We start from the raw sequence: 22,287 nt of genomic DNA, 5'->3' as shown, positions 1-22,287 counted from the left end.
TAACATATTGTACAAAAAAAGTGTAAGTATTCACAGTAGAGAAAGATAGTAACGTACTATAAAAATTAGACAATTAGTGAAACGACGTTCCGTAGAACGTACAACACGGAAAACGTAGAAAAAACTGTTATATCTATGGAAACATAGAAAATGCAGTGTCCCTATTGGCGACTGTATTAGTTAATGGATAATACGTTCTACGGAACGTAATTTCGCTAATTGTCTATTATGTCTAAAAATGTATCAAAAGATATATATTGGTTCCTATGCAAAAATATATATTTCAAACAATCAGATGTATTCAAATTTTTACATATTATTTTTGGGTAATATACAAATCTAAAATGCACATATTATAAAAGAAAACTTAAAATAGTTCGTTTTAAACGCGCTCGTGTCGTTTAAAAATATATGATTTATGGTATTATGGGTTTGTAAATAGTCTACTTTCAATAGCTACTTTTTTAGATTACAATTTTACCTGCAGTTTCCTTGTACCAACTACTTCCATTTCAGATAATAGCTTCCTAAACGTTAATTGGAGAGGCAATGTATAAAAATTTGTCTAGATAATATTAATTTACTTTTCCCAGAATCTGAACCCACGTAAAGTTTAACGCTGTGTTGGCTTAATTTAATATTAAGTTTGAAATAAAGTAGTACAATGTAACATTTTTCAGCAACTATTTCCGTTATACAGTGTGCAAAAACGTGCAACAGTAGCTGCAATGAGTTATTTTCTACTATTCTGTTGAAAAAAATGGTGCCTCAATAATAATTAATCTTCTACAGGTAAAGAGATAATCATAATATGCGCATTAAGCCACGAGCTTAACAACCCTAGTATAAACTTTTAAAGTATGCACGTTAAAAATTTATAATACATTCTTCAATTGTGAAAGTGTAGTCATTACAGCAGGTATGAATTTCTAAATTTATTTTGGCTCCAAGTCTAAAAATATTCTAAACACAGCTATAGTTAAATATAGAAAATTTTCACAGTGCTACTTAACGAAATTTCACTGCTGTGTGTGGACTCGCATTTATGTAAAACAATTATCGGAAAATAGGTGGGTAGTTGTCTTTATTAATCGTAAAATATTTTTGAAGAAGTGTGTCAGTCTGCCTTACAATAACCTACGTTGAATTCGATATGTTAGGCTCAAAAATTAACTTTTATTTGGGAATGTTTGTATAGTCGCATTTTTTATTTGCGTTGTGTGAGTACTTAAATTTTTAATAATTTTTGTTAGTGTAGTACAGATTTTATATACAGTTCTAAAAAACAAGAAATTGAGAAAAATTCATCAACAGGGCAAGTGTTTTGGTCGGATTTTTTTATTACGTGGCGCCGTCGAAAGTGCGTAAAACTGAAATTAAGTATAAATTCTTCTGGGATTAAAGTTTCAAAGTAGATTCGTATCATGTAAATAAAACAAAATCGATATTAGACCTAAAAAACCCGCAATCAACTCAGGGACATTTGATACTTCGTGGCTGTAATTTTCTCATGTTGCCTGAACTTTTTGCTGCAGAGTTTGTATTTTAAAATATATATTATTATGCAAAAGAAATTAAGATCTGATGGAATAACTTTATGGTTTTAGGAAAGTTTAAACCCCCATAATGGCTGAGGCCGAAGGGGGCTCCGAGCAGGATGATGTATCATTCTTACGAACGGTAAGATTCTTAGGTTATAATATAATATTAGTTGTATTCATATTGATGTTCTTTGTTACTTAAACTATTAGGAAGATATGGTATGTCTTTCCTGCACAGCAACCGGAGAACGTGTGTGTTTGGCTGCAGAAGGTTTTGGTAATCGACACTGCTTCTTAGAAAATATAGCAGACAAGGTAATAACAAGAGTTTGCAACTAGTTTCACACTAATGTGAAATGGAGCATACATATGTATAATTTAATGTTATTTTGTGTACAGAACATACCCCCAGATTTGTCACAGTGCGTGTTTGTCATAGAACAGGCATTGTCAGTACGTGCTTTACAAGAACTTGTCACTGCTGCAGGAAATGAAACTGTAAGTTTATTTCAATTTGTATTATAAATACTATTGATACAGCTTACTATATAACACAGGGTAGGATTATTAGCAGTAACAACTTGACAAATTATGTAATTGTATATATTAGTTACTTAAGGTTTAATTTCTTTTTAAATGTATCATATGCCCATAAGGTCAAAAGACATGAGTGGGAATGATTAGTAGTATATCTGGCAGAGTGTCAAGTTTCTCTACATTTATTCTAGAAATAGCATTTTCTGGAAATATTGAGTCCCTATACTCTTTAGATTTTAGCACCATTTCAGTGAAACAGTTAAATCCACATGGTAAATTAATTTTTTTGCATGTTTAATGTGGGCGATTTGAATTGCATTATTGTTTTGCGATTTTCCATAAACGAAATTTTTAAAAGCAGGTAAAGGCAGAAATGTACATTTTATAGTATATGTAATTACATTAATGAGTGTACCTATAGAAATCCAGATTTAATATTTTAAGTAAAAAGTGAATATGTAAAAATATTTTGTATTTGGTGAGCGTGAGATAGAATCGTGGCAGTGGCGGCTCGTGAAGTTTTCTTCAGAGGAGGCTCAAATTTGAAAAGCACTACTTTTTATATCTTTTATTATCTGAATAATTTTTTTCGTCATGCCCACGAAAAGAACACTCTTGCGTTGACAGATAAATTATATTGCATCGATTAGTCTTTTCAAAATTGCCCAATTTTCATCAACTTTCTCGTAACAGTTCTCCATTTTATGAGCCGAATCTAAATTATTGGCAATGTTTTGCTTACCAAGCATTTCTAATTTAATCGAAGAAAATATGTGTTCCTGTGATTTTTCATGCCTTTCTATAGCTCGTGACAAATTTTGTAAATTATTATAGCCTGTTTTACCCCAAGCGGAAGATTTATCAGTTTATCACTTATAAATAATACACAATTCCAACAGTATAATTTGTTTCTTAAAACCGAAGCCGTTAACTATTTAGTTTTATTATAATTATTTTCATGAAATGCTCTGTTTTGTTTCTAATTGTAACTGTCAATACCATTAATGGGAGTGATGGTGTTGGTCTTCCCTTTTATACCCTTACCTACGTAAAGCCTAAACACCACCACCACTGAACAGGGAGCTCGCGAAACCACCTCAATGTTTTTCCTCCTTACACCCGATTGCTCCAACTAATAAGAAAGAGATAAAGTTATCTGCACGACTTGATCTGAAAAGAGATGAACTAGCCGGAGGCTAGCGGCTTGGAGCGGCTGTCCGATCAACGTTTTAGCCAATACAATGCACACTGACGGTGCGTCAAGGTTACGGTCTCATTATTCAGATGCATCGTCGTTCGGAGGCTAGCGGCTAGCAAGCCTCTGCCGCTGAAACCAAACGCGGAGTGGTATGAATGTGAATTATGATTGTGAGGGCGCAAATATAAATTTTTCCGACATTTTAACCTGATATATGATGAAAGTAAATGAAATCCAAGAAAATATTCTGAAAAATAACAAATGTCTACAAAAATATAAATTCTTTCATCGAAAAAAATTAGAGGAAACTCAGCTCCAAAAAATAGAGGAGGCTCAGCCTCCCCTGCCTCCTCTGAGGAGCCGCCACTGAATCGTGGGTAGTTCACTGGTATTAGATGCAGGTATAGGAACGATAGTAGTGAAGAGGTATATTAAAGGACTCTCACACTGAATCTTAAGACTTTTCACAATTTGGGAACTAGTCATTCCGAATATTGGATAAAACATTACCTAACGAACCGATGCGTCAAGAGCGATTCGGACTAAATAATTATGTTATTTTACGGGAAATTGTGGTAATATAGTAATCAATTTATGAATCCACATGTTATTCGTTATAATTATAATTAATACTTATTTAAATAGGAAAGCGGCGGTAAACATCCAAGCAGTACAAAACATGAGTAGGTAGAAAAAAACCCTCCGTTTTGTTTCTTCATGTTTGCATGTCAATAAAATATAGATTTTCGAAGAAATGTTCCAGGCATATCTGTTTAAAATATTTGAATAAAAAACATGTACAGGGTTATTTACGAGAAGCTCCGCGTATAAAAAATTCAAGACGCAACCAGAAATACAATTTCGAAACCATCTTTGACATTTCATCAAAATTGATGCACAAGTTGTTCAAACGACAACAAGACTAATATGATTTTAATATATGGTACGTGCAGAAAATTGCGACTACTGAGAATAGTATCCGTATAGGGGTCACCCTGACGAGCTCCTGTATTTTTTTTGTATTGTTGGTTGCGTTTTGATTTTTTTATGGACCCATATTGTGGAAGACATAGTGGAAGATAAATCTTTGATTGATTTATTCACTCTTGCTATTTAATTACCTATACGATATTGTTACATATTCACTTTTATTTTTAATATAAGAATCTATAAGAAAAGAAATAAAGCATAAACTCGAGAAACAATGACATTAGATGATCAGACGCCGGACAGGAGTGAGTGAACGCGCAAAGTGCAACGGTGTATAGATAGTTCAAGATCTCGTGGCCGCTGAGATGCGCGAGGCGAGCCTAGCAGAAGCGCTCGGCAGGACCCGGTGCCTCACTGTCGTAAAAACATAGACCATCTTATAGCAAAGCTGGGGTATTGAAATTTCAATATAAAATATTTCACCTGAGAAGCGTTGTTTGTACATAAAATGTAAAATATTAATATACTGAGAGATGTACGCGCTATAAGCAGCTAATGAGATGTGACAACTGTTTCGGGATAGACAGTAGCCTGAACCGAAGCTTGGTCTTGTGGGCAGCATAAATTCGGCGGCCAGGAGGTCTTGAACTTATCTATACATACTTGAATTTTCCATGGAGGTGATTAGCTATCTGGGCGCTATAATAAAAGGTTCGTTCTTGTTCCAATTTACATATACCCAGCGGCGTCCATACTATATGTATACATATTAGGTATTATAGTAGAGATCAGAAATTGGTGAACGTTGACTTTTTGTTTCTAAAAGTGTATATTGAAAGCCCTCAATAAACCGGTGAGGATTGTGGTGATGGTAATTTAGAACCCTGACGATACGTAATAGTCTATAAAATGTGTTCTGTTTAAGACATGTTTAGACCAATCGAAACAGAATAAATTAACTCAGTTTAACCTAAAATTTATTAAAACAAATTAAAAATCGAGATCCTCGTCGTCGTCGTGTGTCTCACTGCTACCATTGTAAAACAAGAGATACGTTTTGTATAATTTTTTTGCATTCTTCACTTACTATTTGATTGTTTATTTTCAAAGCGAAAGGGACGCCACCTTTTTTTATAGTATCATTAACAGAACTGAAGTACTTTTCATAACGAACGACCATTTGAAAATTCATAATTTTAAGAGATTCGGTATTTAGAAATATATCTTATCTGGAACTTTTGTACAAATTTCTGTTCCTAACCACGTTTAGATCTACAGAAATGGGTCAGTTGCGCGCAGCGGTCAGAACAATTTGCATATTATATACAGGGTGCCGGACAACAAACCTTTGACGCTCAATGTTATTTATTTTTTACCGAATTCGAGAGAATGATGGTTCAAATGAAATAGTTTCAAAAAAAACCTCATTGTGAACTACTAAAAAAGATGACGTTTGGTTTTTGACAGACAGTAGTCAGATTTGTTTTTTAAATTTTTGTAGAGATTTGTTTTTAAAATACGAATGCCTAAAGGTTTTTTTTTAATTTAGTAAAAAAAAATTAGGAAAGAAAGAAGGAAACATCTATCGCAGTTGTTCAAAATTACCTCCACCTAGAAACACCCATCTTTGTATTCAGTATAATATTGCGTGATTGACAAATAATTAAGGCACACGTAATCGTTGTTATGGTTCATTTTTCGGTAACTAGATTTAATTTAATTATTTAAATTCTCGATTATTTTTTAATGTATTCAGGCCCTACATTTTTCATACTAAAAAAACTATTTAAGATCGAATAAAAGTATACCGGGTGCCTGGAAAATGGCGGATTAACTCTCCACTACGCCCTTAACAATCAACTGGTGAGTCTGGGAAAAATAGCTTGTTAAAAATCAAACAATTTGTTGAGAAATAACTTTATTTTTGTACAAATATATAAGCAAATTTTCACAAAATCAGATCTGTTGATCATTTTATCTATCCTTGTACCTACTGCTGGACTTATAATGAAACTCATATAACCGTAATGTAGGAGGTTTCTCATTAGCTAAGTATATCCAGTGGCGACTCATGACTTTTCTTGAGGAGGCTATCCTGACGATCCCTATTTTTATAAAGTTGTGCATTACTACAAATATACTTTGCTTTTAAATGTAAACAAAGTAGCGACAGTTTACAACGACATATATTTGAGTAGGAATTGATTTAATTCATTAATAATTGATTATTTTGATGATTTTAGTTTTAGAAAGCAATTCTACAAAATATTGATTGCCAAATAAAATTATTTTTACCTGTTTCTTCCGAGGCCGGCCGGTCTTTCCGGCCTCCCCTGACGAGCGGCCACTGGTATATACCTGTAGGCAATAACACCCATTATATATGACTTTTGTGAGGATTAAATCTGTTATGCGAGGTAAACAGAACCGCGGCGCACAAGTGACCAACACCCAGCTGCATTATTGCTATGATAAGATTTGAAGGTGAGAGATGTACGATTCGTAAGCGTTGTAAATAATCGCTATTAGAACCCTGAGCGGCTTATTAAGGGCTTGTAATACACACTTTTGAAAACAAAAGTTAATGTTCCCTTACTAGAAGTAATTTCAGCACGAAAGGGTACAGGGGCGGGGATTAAGTTGCGCGACTTGTAGCCGGGCCATCAGTGGCGTAACATCGATGCATTGAGAAGGGAGGCTCGGCTGAGTTGTACTTCTTTCAAAAACAATTAAAAAAAGAGCAATTTCTACCATGGCCGACTAGTACATATAAAGATTATGGCCTGTCCAAGAGGTACGATACGTGTTGCCATCTATTAATAATTACACTTAATAATTTAGCAAAATTTTAATTTGACTTGACATTATGGGACTTCAAAACGTGTAATGGTGGTTTGTTTCGGTATGAATGCCTTTGTGCCTTTCAAAAAGTGTTAATAATTCTTTTGTCGTTTTTGAATTATTAATAGATGGCAGCACGTATGGTACCTTTGGCATTCCTTTGGACAGGCCATAATCTTTATACTAGTCGGCCATGTTTCTACAAAAGAATACAGACAACCATTTAATAAAAATAAATTTGTTTGTTAAAAAAATAGACTTACGTAACAATAAATTATGATAATCTATCACACAAAATTTGGTATTTTTAATTATTAAACGAGTTTATAATGTGAGGGATTATAGCATGAGTAAAAAATTTCACGAACCCCTTATTATAAACCAGTATCATATACTATTTTATAGTCGACTAGTCTTAAATCAACAGTTAAATCTTTAGATAAAAGTGGGCTTAAAACTCTGAGAATAAGCAACCTATGACTATAATTATATGGTTTTTTATTTTCTGGCACAATTTATCGATACCGTAAAGTCGGATTATAATAAGGCTGAACGTTTTCTGTCTTTAACATCGAAGTAATAATCACAGTTCATATTCTAGCATAATTGTCGTTTATAACTAGAGCTTCGACTGTACCCTAATTTAACAGTTATTGCTCACTAAAAATTACCTTTTTACTTCTTTTACTTACTTTTTTATTCAACTCGTACATCAAATACAGCACTAATAATTGTTTAAATTCTTTTTCTATAATGTCAACGCTAATAAAATAGAAAAGTAATATTTTTATTAACCGCAATAATATTTTAATATTTAAAATCGAAATATTCATCGCCGCAGCCACTGCTTGCACGATATTTGTAAGGCCAAACCAAAACAATGTTCTGCGCACTCCCACCACCTGTACCCTTTCGTGTTGAAAGCTGCTCTACTGGTCATTCAGCTTTACAGCCAAAAATTTAATTGAAAGTTAACAATAATTGTTACTCAGGATTAGTTACTTATTAATCTACAATCAAATTCTTGCTATACTGCAGGGATGGTGCAAACCTGTTACTTTACTACTGTTTAATAAAAGAACGTCAAACCCTACATAAACTTCCCCACTTTTACCCTGTTGTTTTCTACATTAATAATAACTTTAACTACTTTCCGTTAAACTCATTTTACCATTTGTACTTTCATCACAACCTCACCAGGCAGCAAAATTTATTTTATTCTAAGATATTCAACATTTTTTAAAGAAATTATTTAATATCTTTGTGAATTTCGGGTTGCCTATTTCGGCCGGTACCGCCGGTACCATTTGACAAAGTGGGTATACGGAAATTTGCCCACTGATTTTTGTGACAACTGAAATACATACTTAATAGTAAGTAAATCGGTCGCTAATGTTGAGGCTATAGACAAACATAGTGGTCTGCTATTTGAATATTATTTCAACATATTAACTATTTGCATCAGGAATAGGATGGAACTGTCGCCATGTTTTTTTTTTTCTTCCTAAGGTACCAAAAATTGCGAACTTAAATGCTTACATTAAAAGAACATGCTCGAATGCAGAGGAATAAGAATTTTAATGTATATTTTTAAAATATGTAAAAAAGATCAAAATTAGTCCTTTGCTAAAAAGTGATGGTAAATTTGGTCTAATAAATCTGTTTGTTACCACGAATACGTCATGTGAATAAATATTTTCAAAACCTGTTTTATTTTTGTTTTTATTATTATTTTTATAGAAGATACGTTTCATTTCTGCTATGACAGATTGCTGCCACCCTAATAACAAAAAAAGTTTGCTACCGTGATCACTGATCAGAATAATTATGTATAAGTTAATAATTACTTATGTTATAATAGTACCTACATAGACAAACCTTTCCTTTTTTGAAAGCAGTTATTTTTGTAAGGACAATGATTTACTTCATGAAAAGGGATGAAGTAATTTATTTATTTCGAAAACCATCATTAAAACCACCTTATTTTATCGTTGATTATTTTAATGACATCATTTTAATAAAATTGCAGAATATTAGACTACTACCCTGCCTCGATTTTATTGTTAAGCAGTTTATAAATACTAATACTATCTAACATGCAACTTGTCGTTAATAAATCAAATTCTCTTACAATACAATCAAAACGCAAATTTTCAAGTTTATTAAATTTCTGCCAACTTAAAAAAATCACACCTCGCGCGTGAAGTAACGTTTTATTATTTAATATTATTTAATTCGGCTTGGTATTGGCAAATAATCGATATTTGTATACAGAAAAGAACAGGTTGTTTTCAAGCAGTCATATCTGTTGTAGTCTTTTTACCGAATATATGGAGTGATTACATGGGCTACACGTGCCTACACAGTGAGCGCCCAAGCTTAAGCCGGGTACACACTTGAGCGCACATGCAGTGAGAACACACGAACGTGCGTGCGCTCTCAGGTACTATGTCGATTTTGGTATTTTTGTTTAAACACATACGTGCGTTCTCGGCAAGGCTTAGCATGTGCGAACACACAGAATGCGAAGGAAAGATGTCAGCTGAAGTGATCATTGCAGGGGCAGCTTTCAGCGTTAGTCATAATTGATAAACTTTTATTAAAAAAGAAAAATAGACGATGGTCGATTAAAAAATAATTCCAACCTTCTGTAGTCCATGGTGATAGAAGATCGCGGACATTAAAAAAAAATCGCATGTCATGTAGATGTATTATTCTGGATTATTAATTTTTTCTTACATATAAAAAATATCCATGACTACAAGAAAAACTAAAATTAACATTGTTTTCCATTCCAAAACAAAATAAGAGTGTTTAAAAAGACTAATTTAGAGAAAATAGCTTATAAACGATTGAAAAAAACACGCAAAACGAAAAGAAACTAAAGATAATAAATCGAACGGTGTGAAAACGGTAGTGCCCAGTCAGCAGTCGATTTCCTTCGAGCAATAATATTAGGGTTTTAAAAGGCCACGTGAAGATCATGCACTTTTACAACTCCATCTGTTCGATAAACAGAGTGTAATGAACAGAATGACAATTTGCAATATCAAATCAAAGTGCGATTATTTTTATTAATTATTTAATATTTATCGGTAAGTACACCATTGCATTGATGTATCATTGTTTCTTGCATAATAATAAAAGTCTTTATTTGCATTTTTTTATGTATATTACATATAGATATATATATACGTCAATGATAACTTTTGGCCTCGCGCCAGATTTAGGCAACAAGTAATGGGAGAATATGAAAACCACATCCTAGCCTCAAACCTGTCATGTCAGTGTTCAAATTTGTATTTATGGTTGCATCATTTACAACAAGCAAATGCTCGACACATTTTAAAGCAAGTAAATATTTGGAGTTATAGTTTAAACTGTTTTCGAGTAAAAGAAAGAAAAAGTGGTATGAATCAGTTTATTCAGAAACAATTTTTTGGAATTAAAACAGCCACATAGAAGCTGAAGAAATTAAGATAATCAAAGAGAAAAGAAAACAACTTAAAACTAGGCAAGCTTACTTCGTAGTAAGTGCAATTATATTCTATGAAGATTTAATACTAATATAGAACACCAAAGTAGATTATTCATATTTCTTATGAAGTTAGAGATTGCAATTATTAACAAAGTTGACAACGTATGGATAAAGTTAAATATATATCTTTTAGTCAAAAGAGGTGTCTGCACAATTTGTTACAGTGTCTTTGCAGGTATATTTGTACAATGCAGCTGCTGCTGCATTCACTATCCAAATGTAAATGATTTGTCTGGTGTATGGTGCGGTCTTAAAATTAGGTATTTTTACTATATTTCAATTAGATAAATATTTTTACACATATTTGTAAATTCTCGTGCTTTGCCAGTTTTAGACGTTGGAATTTTAATTATTAGCGTATCGTTTTTGTCTTGAATGCCGTCATTATTTTTCAATTTATCCATTCCACATGCTCCTACAACTTCTAATAAAAAATAAACCTAAAACATAATGATTTATAGACAATGTGATTGACCTTGTTTGAGATCACCTTTAACATCAGGTACATTTAATCACGGGCTTCTGTTAAAAATTTTGGTAAGTCTTCTCTTGTAAATATATTTGATTTCTTGGCAATGTAACCTATATTTTTTGCTTGAAAACTTGGTGTACTTAGATATATCTATCCTGTTTTTTATTAACAGAGTTGACTTTAACTACGACTATGCAGCCCAAAGTGTTAAAGATTTCACAGAATTTGCTTTTTCAGCGAAATACTCGTATGCAATGAGGTGTTCTCCATATATTTTGCATGGTTGTTTCTGCGCAAAAAAAAAATTCATACCGCTTTTCATAAACTGTGCCTGAGTTTTTAGGTAATAAATTTGATATATTATCTGCCAGTTTTTGCAAGTTCGGTCGAATGCATGTAAACTGCTTGTTATTATTGCTATCCATCTCTATTTTGCAATTGCTGCAGATCTTTCTGCAAGCAAAAATATTAAAAGTGCCGAAAAATAAGAGGTATGCTTCATACTTTCATTTAAAATGGGCATCTAAGCTAATAATCTGTTCTGTAATAATAATAAAAGCTTATTATAGGTTATGTAGATACAAGAAAATTGTTCAAATTCTTCCATTCCGCATACTCCTACAACTTCGAATAAAAAATATACCTAAAACATTATGTTTTATAGACAATGTGATTGACCTTCTTTGAGATTACCTTTGACATTAGGTACATTAATCACGGGCCTCTGTTAAAAATTTTCGTAAGTTTTCTCTTGTAAATATATTTGATTTCTGGGAAACATAACCTATATTTTTTGCTTGAGAACTTGGTGTACTTAGATTATATCTATGCTGTTTTATATTAACAGAGTTGATTTTAACAACGACTATGTAGCCCAAAATGTTGATTTCACAGAATTTTCTTTTTCAGCGAAATACTCGTATGCAAAATGAGATATTCTCCATATAACGTTTTCCATGGTTGTTTCTGCACCGAACAAAAACTTATTACAGGTTATGTGGATACACATTGTTCGCTGCCATAGAATGTCGCTGCACTTCAAGAAATCCGCTGTTGCCATGCAAGGTTGCGACGTTGCGAGATTACGCGCAAATTTAGTTAATAAATTATATTTATAAAATTAATAAACCGGATGTGTTTCTAATAACTAATAAAAAGGGTTAACAAAGAGTATAGAATTACTGCTAAACCGAAAAACAATTTATAACCTTGTAAAAGGTAATTGTGGAGGTAGATAATACTAATATGACAACACCGCATTTAATTTCTGTGTCGATTTTTGAACATAGAAAAAGCACATTACTGCGCGATTTCGAAAAAAGAAACATTACTATTTTTTAGCAGCTTTTAACCTCTCTTTTTATATTTCTCCAAGAAAGGCGTACATGTCAATTTTAAAATACCAGTTTAAGTTGGAGTAAGAAATTTACTTTTATGGTTGTGTGTACAGGCACTTCTACAATTAGCAGTACAAGTTTTTGTTAATCTCTTAAATTATTTTTCTACTTATGGAGCCAATCTGGATATTTGCTTAAGGGTGTGCTTTAAATTTTAGGAATTAATATCTTGGAACGTCATGCATCGTTTCCATACATTTTTGAGCTTCTGTTTTATTTTCTAATCACTTGGAATTTCATTTCCAAAAACAAAAATTGTACTTGAAATGATAGATATGAAGCTCATTATTCCGAAACATGTAATTATAAGATCAAATGTTACTATGCATGAAATGTATTATTTGATATAAAGTAACTTTTGATATCGCATTCTTTAGATTTTTTTCATGGGTACTTTACAGTTAATAGTATCACCATGAAATTGTTTCTTAGATTTGTTTTTCTTTCTTCCGGTATTTGAATCACAATTTGATAATCTTAAAACAACGACAATTAATTTAACTTTAGCTTGAGTTGTGAACCTGAAAGTTGTTTTGTATGAATTTGTGTGACAAAAGTGTACTAAAGATGAAAATAATTACTTATACTCTTTTATAATCATTAATTACATTTGTAGCAATTTTTGGCCTCTCGTATTTTATATTATTTTATCCAAGAAACAAGCGAAATTTGAAAAACCAGTTTAATATTTTAATGGAGCAGTAATTATGAACCCAAATGTTGCTATGGATAAAAACTATTATTTGACTTAAATTAACTTTTGGAATCACAGTCTTTGGATTTTTTTCGTAGATACTCCATAGTAAACAACATAATTATAAATCTGTCCCTTTGATTTATTAATTTCTCAATCCGCCGATATTTGAAAGACGATTTGGTATTCTTAAAACAAGGGTTACTAATTTAATGTTTCCTTGGACTGTGAGCCTGAAAGTTGTTTTGTATGAATCCATATGGGGTCAAAGTGTACTAAAGATGAAAAGAATGACTTCGTTTATAGCAACTTTTGGCCTCTCGTGTTTAATATTTCTCCAAGAATGTTTTTAATTTTGTAAGATATTGGGCCAATAAAACATACACAGACAACATTATTTGCAATTCTTGCAACCACCTATGGATTCATAAAATATCAACTTTTGCATCTTTAATTGAAATATTGTTCAATTCTAATCTAAACCATGAAAACTATAATAAAGAACTTCAGTCCATAAAACAAATTGCAATAAATAATGACTTTAAAGTAAAATTAATCCACAATCTAATTGACAAAATAAGATACAAAATTAAAAAAAAAACAATGTTGCTCGTTGTTCAAAACGGACCATGATACTAAGGAAGACATAGGTAGATATTATTTTCTGGATTTTATTGAAACATTATCTTACAAAATTAAAAACATACTAAATAGAGTGAATAAAAATGTTAATATTTCATTTAGAAAAATTAATTCAACCAGAAATCAGTTACTGAACAACAAAGATAAAATTACTTAACTAGATAAAGCCGGAGTCTATCAATTACAATTTGAATGTTGAGACTGTGCCTTAAATTTTACGAATCCATATCGTGAAATAATACACCTCATGAATTTCACTGGCTTGTGTTGAAATTTCGGGTTTCCAATTTTAAATTTATTAATCTAGTACTTCGTTCCAAAAACAAAATTGTGCCCGGAATGATGGGTTAATTACCAGTTGTCACATATACGAAGCGCACGAGTCCGAAAGTTACCTAACATGCAATTATGAGGCTAAGGGCCGGTTGCATAAACGCAAATCAAAAATTTGATTATTGTTAAATCCAGTTAACAATCATCAAGTCACATAATGCGTTGCTCAAACGCCAATCAGTTGATGTTCATCAAATTTTTTGATGACAATCAAATCCATACGTCAAATACAGAAATCACCAATCATCCGTTGCATAAACGCCAATCAAGGACTTGATTAGCATCAAAACGCATTTTGATTAACGATTAGTTAATTATCCGAAAAGCAGTAATTAAAGTTTGACAGCTGGCGGTTTTACAGCAATTCGACTCCTAAAAGCCGAAAATAAATACAAAAAAGGTTCAATTAAATTTTATTCAGGTAATTTTAAATACATGTGAAATATACTTTTTGTTGTAACAGCTGTAAATTGTAGTTTACCTCAAAATGTCCGTGTCCTTAACGTTAACGTCCTCCAGTTCCTCTGACGATTCCGATGTTCCTGTTCCTAGAAGACCTCGAATTTTTCGAGACAGGTCCGATCCTTTCGATAGGTACGACGATATCGACTTTAAGCAAAGGTATCGGTTTTCAAAAAATAGCGTGGTGGAAATTTTAAATCAGATTGGAGACCGGTTAGATCCCTTGACAAACCGTAACAAGGCTCTAAACAGTAGAGAACAACTCCTGATTTGTCTCAGATTCTATGCAACAGGAGCGTTTCAACAATTAATTGGGGACTCTGTTTTGGTACATAAATCAACAATTTCAAGAATAATCTACAAGGTCTCCAAGGAAATACTGCGATTGAAGGGCGACGTGTTGAAAATGCCTACCTTGCAAGAAATACCAACAATACATAGAAAATTCTTCGAAATCCGGGGTTTTCCGTGTGTCATAGGGGCAATAGACGGTACGCATATACCAATCCAATCGCCAGGTGGACACTTGGCTGAAACTTATAGATGCCGAAAAGGTTTTTTTTCGCTCAATGTCCAAGTAGTTTGTGACGCGGATCTTCAAATACGACATATCATAGCTCGCTGGCCAGGATCTGTCCACGATTCCACCATTTTTAATGACTGTCCTTTACCTCCTGAATTAGAACGAGGCATGTATGGCGCTGGATATCTTCTTGGAGACAGTGGCTACGCATGCAAAAGATATCTTTTGACGCCCTTCATTAATCCAAGAAACAGGGCTGAGGAAGCATATAATGCTTCCCACAAAGCGACCAGAAACACAGTTGAAAGGTGTTTTGGAGTTTTGAAACGTCGCTTTCCAGCTTTGTCTATGGGATTGCGACTAAAAATGAAAACTAATATGATGGCAATCGTCGCCTGTGCAATTTTGCATAACCTGGCAATTATTTTTAAAGATGACTGGCCAGAAGATCACCTTGAAATTGAGGAAGACGATGAAGTCATAGGTGGTGACCCCATGGAAGGAAATTTTGCTATGAGAACTCACCTTGTAAATACTATATTTGCAGAAAGAGTTTAACAAAAATGTTTAATCTTATACTATTAAACGAGCAAAGTTTGTATATATATATATAAATATATATCTATATATATAATGGGTTTCTCGAAAACGGCTCTAACGATTTCGATGAAATTTACAGGTTGGGGGTTTTTTGGGTCAAGAAATCGATTCATCATAGTTTTAACTTCTGAAAATTACAGCTTCATACATTTTCAGCAATTTTCAGGCAGTGAATTATATTCGTTGCTAGGTAACATCGGATGACACTACACGAACACGAGATTGTTTTATAAGAGAAGTTTGGGTGACAGTCTGACAGTACGTTTGGCGTACCTTTTTATCTTCAATTGTACGTACCGAAACATACTCCACTGTATAGAGGACGTTAAAATTCACCCTCTGAGGTGACAAAATTTACGGAAAACTAAACAGTGAGCGGATAAAAGGCACACGAAAGTGCGTTGAGTTAAGGTTATGTTGTCAAGCATTCATTTCAGAGGTTCGACGGTCAGGGTCAATATGTGATCGTTTTCCGGGATGGGACCGTATTATTTCAGTTTTTGGGCTCAACTTTTCGCACACTTTCGTAAGTGGCATCTTCGGGAGCAGGGTTGAGATTGAGAAATTAGGAATAACGCAAAAGAGCACGGTAACTCAGTATGTTAATCACACCAGAGGCGAAACCATTCTGGCAGTAAGAAAGTGGTTGTGACCTTTTTCTAGAGTCGAGAGAGAGAACTAGGAAAAAAAGAGAACGACAGAGAGAGAACTTGGGTAACAAATGAGATTTTAATAAAAATGTCAAGCAATAATTCCAGTTTTCCATTCTTTAATCTCTACATGTCACTCATCACTATTTAAAACAAAGACTGCTTATGGAATTTCTTTTTTAATGTGTATTTTTAACTAACGCGTGTACTTCAAAATGCATACTATACGCATATTTATCTGTCCTAATCTGATCTAATACTACCAAACGAGCCGAGTGAAGCTCGGTCAACCAGATATTAATGATTATTATAAAACTAAAAAAAAACTCTTCGATTTCCAATTATTGAATTTGAATTTTCCAATTCGATTTCTACTTTTTTAATCTGCAAATATTTTAATTGTAAGCCTTTTTGAAAGTTTTTGTTTGTGTTTATTTTGCAAATTCACTAAAAATTATTTTCATTTGCATATTTTTTATTTTTTATTACACTGTTTTTCTTGGAAAGGGGGATTTTATTTTTCTCGTTCGGAATGGAGGAGGCAGGGCTATGAGGTTCAGGATTTCCTGGAAAAAAAAAATGCGTTAAAAACAAGTAAAGTTATTGAAAATATATCTCGTTATGAGAGGTCAGATTTATAAGATCATGTATGCATGACGATTTGTCCTAGTATACAAACCGAAGTATTGTGCTGTATCTGTTTTTTTTGACCTTTTTTTTGTAAAAAATCAAATCTTCATCTATTATATTTATTTGTCATTTCCAGCTCACCATCACCCACGTCTGCACTCATACCTTCATCCCTGTTGTCTGTTTTAATAGAAATAAACGCTTCCTTCTAAAAATTAATAACCACATTGTATAAAAATATTGTAGATCCAGCTTGTAACTTAATTTTTTCAGCCCTTTCCTTTTTTAAGTTTTGTGTCGAATTTTGATAGTCTGAACATCCCTAGGCCCCTCAATGATGGTAACATTGAATTCGTATTACATGATCTCTCAGCAACATTCTCTTCTTGTACAGAAACTGCATCTGTTTTCTAATATATGGGCATATCTACAAAAGAGGAAACCGGATAAGAACAGGCAGGCACGAGAGAAAAGATTTTCCGTTGATAAAAGTGAAATTTATGCTTTGATAACGCGGTCTAACCAATTTTACTAGTAACTTATGTGTTTTTAAACGTACTTAAAAACTTACCTCAGAATTATTTGTACTGAGTTTTTTGATGGGCTGTGAAATTTTTCGACCTTTCCATAACTTTGGTACTATCCATCGTGAACAATTTTCAGAGGAACAGTAGCCCAAGAACAACAACAAACTTTAACTTCCACCATTAACGATCACAAATATTTAACATAATCTCAAGATGTGACAAATATTTCGCCACATGCTAGTCCGTTGGCCAGGATCTGTCCATGATGAATTAAAACAGGATATCTTCTTGGAGATAGTGGTTACACCTGCAAGAGATACCTTCTCACATCTTTCGTTAACTCTAGAAATCGAGCTGAGGAAACATCACAAAGTTATCAGAAACACAATTGAAAGGTGCTATTGAGTTTTAAACTGGCGATTTCCAACATTGTCGATAGTAACCAATATGATGATCTGCATTTGATAATGGTGAGTGCGCGGAATTATATCTTACTGGTGCAGTCCCCCAGTTGAAGTAAGGTGTGTTTTACGGCGAGCAGTGGGGACTCTTTGATGTGGTCCATCACCAGTGCGTCGCGTAAGGAGTATTCACAGCTGATAATAATACTACTTTTGCAGTACTATATTACTTCAAATAATAATACTCGGTGTCCTTTTTAATTTTTCAACCACAGTTATCTTGAAATGTTATATTATGTTGATATAGTCCAAAAGGAAGATATATTTGTCGACGCGGCAGCACTGGGTCGAGCGCCTGGATGATGATGAAAATATCATGGCGACCTGGAAAACAAATTTACGATGAAAACTAATCTTGTAAATACGGTATTTTCTGAAAGTTTAATAAAGAAGTTTAATAAGTATTAATTCTAAGAATTTATATTTAAACTAAAATTAAAACTAAAAACACCCTATCTATTGATTAATTACTATTAACAAGTTTTTCTAATTCTAATTCTGCCTTCCTATTTTGTAAATTTTTTAATTTTAAATCCTTCTGAAAAAGTCTTTGCTTCTGACGAATTTCTAAATTGACTAAAAATAATTTTCGTTCGTAAATTTTCTGTTTAATATTTGAACCGCTTCTCTTTGGAACCCGGAATTTTTTTCGGCGGATTGGAATGGAGGAGGAAGGATTTTGGGGTTCGCTGTTGTTAACGTTTCCTGGAAAAAAATCTGTTGTAAAACTAAATGATTTTTTTTAAATCAATCTCAATATCATAAAAGATCATATTAAAAAGATGCATGACCATTTGTTCCAGTATACAAACCAAAATATTGTGCCCCATCATCAAAACTGTTTTCTAACGGCTGGAGTTGATCCGCCAACAACTCTCCCAAAATTGCGTCAGCTCCTGTTGGCAAAATGGGGCTGTAACTTCCACCTCCTGTTTTTTTTGTCTTTTTCTGTAATATTTCGAGTGTCATCTATACTCTAGATATACCTACAATATGGTAACCCATACCTTTTCTATTGTTTCCAGGACCTGTAACGCTTCCGTAATTTCCATTTCTGGTTCACCTGTGTCCTGGGGGGTTCCCTCACCTCTGTTGTCCAGTTTATTTTCCAGGATTGAAATATATGTTTCTTTCTAGAAATTATTAATTGTGTTGTAAATACTAAAATATTGTACATTCCATTTGTATTTTACATTCTTTTCAGCCCGTTCCTTTTTCAAACTTCTCTTGGTATTTTGGTAAAAAGTCTTGAGCGACTGAACATCCCTAGGTCCCTCTGTAGTGACTGCATTAAATTCGGTTTTTATTTCCTCCCAACAATTCAGTTTTTGTTTGACGGAAACGGCGTCGGTCTTCTTGTTTTCTATTATATGGGCATATCTATAATAGATGAAACGGGATAGGACCAGGTACGGGAGAACGGAGTTTTTGTAGCTTTATTAATAAAAGTGGAAGAGGTTTAATAAAGGAATATATGTATAAATGGGATCGGGAAACCTCATTGTTTGAGATCCATGATAAAAATAACTTCAAAGACTTTTCATTGTAAAAAATGAATGCAAGACACTGTTTGCTAACTGTTTAATAATAATCAAACTCATTTGCTATTAACTAACCGCTGTTAACCACTTTTACTAGAAACTTCGGTGTTTTTTAACATACCTACCTAAAAACTTACCTTTGAATTATTTGGGTTAATTCGCTTTTCTCGTGCCCGGTGAAATTTTTCGATCTCTTAGGTGCTTTTGAACTGGAGCTGCTCATCTTGAATGTTTGTAAGAGATAACACACCTCAAAAACACCGACGAAGGCCGCACCAATTCACCACAAAACAACGAATCAAAACGTAAATTTTTAACATAACCTCAAAATATCACGCAAATACCATTTTATGCTGCGTTGCCGGTTGGTGCGCGCTATCAAATAGCGACTTGATGATAATCAGTTAACAAAGGCTTAATTATTGTTTCAGCAACCCAATCAAAGTTGATGATAATTAAATATTTGATGACAATCAGTTGATTGGAGATTTGATTTGCGTTTATGCAACCGGCCCTTAATGTTGCTATGGATGAAAACTATTATTTGAATTAAAGTAACTTTTGGCATCACAGTCTTTAGATCTTTTTTCATAGGTATTTTACACTTAACAACATCATTATGAATTTATTTCTTAGATTTATTTCTCAATCCACCAATATTTGTCTTAACCTCATAGAAAATGTTTCGTCTTATGGAAAAAATCTGAATCTTTACACTTGGGGGTGTGCCTGAATATATAGCACCGAATATTGCCTCACATGAATTTTACTGCCTCGATTTGACCAAATTTTGGGTTTCCGATTTTAGATTTAATCATGTACCTAGTACTTTAAGATATATTAGCACATGAGTCCGAAATTATGAGGCCAAAAGTTTCTATGGATGAAAGCCATTATTTGATTTAAAGTAACTTTTGGCATCACATTCTTTAGATTTTTTTAATAGTTACTTCACAATTAATAACATAATATGATTTTTTCTTTTAGGTTTATTTCTCTTATCTGTTATTAAAATAACTGCTATTAAGTTAATTTTAGCCTGGGTTGTAAGTTTGAAAGTTGTTTTTTACGATTCTGTGAGGCCAAAGTCTACAAAAGATGAAAATAATTTTAGGTTAGATAGTTCAACACTCAGCCAATTATTTATTTTTATTTATACTATTTTCGTGTGGTATAGCAAGAATAATGGTCAAAAATCAAGTATTTTAGGATCAAAAAACGGCACATCATTTTCCAGATAATATTAACACTAATAAGTCTAAAAATCTAACCAAATATTGACTTTTTTAAAGTGTTATAAGTTTACTGACGAGGTGGCTGAGAAAGGGGATGAACCCTGAAACTGGTATCACCAAAATAGTATAAATAAAAATAAATAATTGGTTGATTGCAGAACTACCTAACCCAACTTTATACCCACGCTAATATGGAAACACACATATCAAAATAGTTAGCTCATTTATAGCAACTTTCGAACTCTCGTATTTTATATTTGGCTAAGTAGCAAGTACTTAAAAAATTTAAATTATCACTTTAACTTTGAATAAAAAAAATATTTTTATGAATGCGTCTACAGATACTTCTACCATTCACAGTCTAATTTTGTCTTAACTTCATACAAAATGTTTCGTATTATTGAAAAAATCTGAATCTTTACACTTGGGGGTGTGATTGATTATATAGCACCGAATATTGATTCACATGAATTTTAATGCCTCGATTTGTCCAAATTTTGGGTCTCCGATTTTAGATTTATTCATGTACCTTGTACTTTACTGTATGTTAGCACATGAGTCCGAAAGTTATTCATAATGTAATTATGAGGCCAAAAGTTTCTATGGATGAAAGCCATTATTTGATTTAAAGTAACTTTTGGCATCACAATCATTAGATTTTTTTAATAGTTATTACTTCACAATTAATAACACAATTATGACTTTTTCTTGTAGGTTTATTTCTCTTATTTGTTATTAAAATAACTGCTGTTAAGTTAATTTTAGCTTGGGTTGTAAGTTTGAAAGTTGTTTTCTACGATTCTGTGAGGCCAAAGTCTACAAAAGATGAAAATAATTTTAGGTTAGATAGTTCACCACTCTGCCAATTATTTATTTTTATTTATACTATTTTCGTGTGGTATAGCAAGAATAATGGTCAACAATCAAGTATTTTAGGCTCAAAAAACGGCAGATCAAATTCCTGATAATATTAACACTAATAAGTCTGAAAATTTAACCAAATATTGACTTTTTTAAAGTGTTATAGGTTTACTGACGAGGTGGCTGAGGAAGGGGATGAACCCTGAAACTGGTATCACCAAAATAGTATAAATAAAAATAAATAATTGGTTGATTGCAGAACTACCTAACCCAAATTTATACCCACGCTAATATGGAAACAAACATATCAAAATAATTAGCTCATTTATAGCAACTTTGGACCTGTCGTCCTTAATATTTGGCTAAGTAGCAAGTATTTAAAAAATTTAAATTATCACTTTAACTTTGAATAAAAAATATTTTTATGAATGCGTCTACAGATACTTCTACCATTCACAATCGTAATTTTGTCTTAACCTCATAGAAAATGTTTCGTTTTATGGAAAAAATCTGAATCTTTACACTTGGGGGTGTGCCTGAATATATAGCACCGAATATTGATTCACATGAATTTTACTGCCTCGATTTGACCAAATTTTGGGTTTCCGATTTTAGATTTATTCATGTACCTTGTACTTTAATGTATGTTAGCACATGAGTCCGAAAGTTGTTCG

General features: G+C 32.8%; 2 protein-coding genes and 2 long non-coding RNA genes across 12 annotated transcripts in view; 1 reads left to right on the top strand and 3 right to left on the bottom strand.

Moving 5' to 3' along the window:
- Nucleotides 1-999: 999 nt before the first annotated feature.
- The window catches only part of LOC135134857 (ryanodine receptor), a 61,289-nt gene continuing 40,001 nt past the window's right edge, over nt 1,000-22,287 (top strand). For all 4 annotated transcript variants that reach the window (XM_064063717.1, XM_064063718.1, XM_064063715.1 and 1 more), the window contains exons 1-4: nt 1,000-1,070; nt 1,608-1,680; nt 1,752-1,856; nt 1,941-2,039. In XM_064063717.1, coding sequence (XP_063919787.1) covers nt 1,627-1,680; nt 1,752-1,856; nt 1,941-2,039 — 258 coding nt within the window. In that variant the 5' untranslated portion in view covers nt 1,000-1,070; nt 1,608-1,626. The remainder of the gene's footprint in view (nt 1,071-1,607; nt 1,681-1,751; nt 1,857-1,940; nt 2,040-22,287) is intronic.
- On the bottom strand, nt 10,443-12,208 carry LOC135134861 (uncharacterized). 2 transcript variants are annotated; one of them, XR_010281399.1, is made up of 4 exons: nt 11,751-12,208; nt 11,562-11,700; nt 11,076-11,510; nt 10,443-11,025 (listed from the first exon to the last, which is right to left on the bottom strand). It is a non-coding gene; the product is annotated as an uncharacterized LOC135134861 (long non-coding RNA). The 2 variants fall into 2 exon arrangements; XR_010281398.1 differs by having other exon boundaries at nt 11,076-11,700.
- LOC135134859 (uncharacterized) lies at nt 14,525-19,862 on the bottom strand. Of its 5 annotated transcripts, none has more exons than XR_010281394.1 (4): nt 19,655-19,862; nt 17,560-18,300; nt 15,000-17,415; nt 14,525-14,732 (listed from the first exon to the last, which is right to left on the bottom strand). It is a non-coding gene; the product is annotated as an uncharacterized LOC135134859 (long non-coding RNA). The 5 variants fall into 5 exon arrangements; XR_010281395.1 differs by having other exon boundaries at nt 14,525-15,468; nt 15,523-17,415; XR_010281396.1 differs by having other exon boundaries at nt 14,525-16,924; nt 17,038-17,415; nt 19,655-19,855.
- LOC135135241 (uncharacterized) lies at nt 18,440-19,478 on the bottom strand. Its single transcript, XM_064064262.1, has 5 exons — nt 19,474-19,478; nt 19,170-19,410; nt 18,984-19,109; nt 18,789-18,924; nt 18,440-18,681 (listed from the first exon to the last, which is right to left on the bottom strand). Exons 1-5 carry the CDS (start codon nt 19,476-19,478, stop codon nt 18,440-18,442), a joined length of 750 nt encoding a protein of 249 aa, XP_063920332.1.

The sequence above is a fragment of the Zophobas morio genome, unplaced genomic scaffold, assembly GCF_036711695.1.
Source record: "Zophobas morio isolate AGI-343-1 ecotype UQ-CSIRO unplaced genomic scaffold, CSIRO_AGI_Zmor_V1 ptg000024l, whole genome shotgun sequence".
NCBI lineage: Eukaryota > Metazoa > Arthropoda > Insecta > Coleoptera > Tenebrionidae > Zophobas > Zophobas morio.
Note: the sequence above shows the minus strand (reverse complement) of the source record. Positions and strands in the feature narration are given on the sequence as shown.

Bases quoted from the DNA above. Each gene is read 5' to 3' on its own strand.
- LOC135135241 (XM_064064262.1), bottom strand. The intron at 18,925-18,983 runs GTATGGGTTACC...GAAATATTACAG, and splicing joins TCCTGGAAACAATAGAAAAG to AAAAAGACAAAAAAAACAGG. The intron at 18,682-18,788 runs GTTTGTATACTG...ATTTTTTTCCAG, and splicing joins TGATGGGGCACAATATTTTG to GAAACGTTAACAACAGCGAA.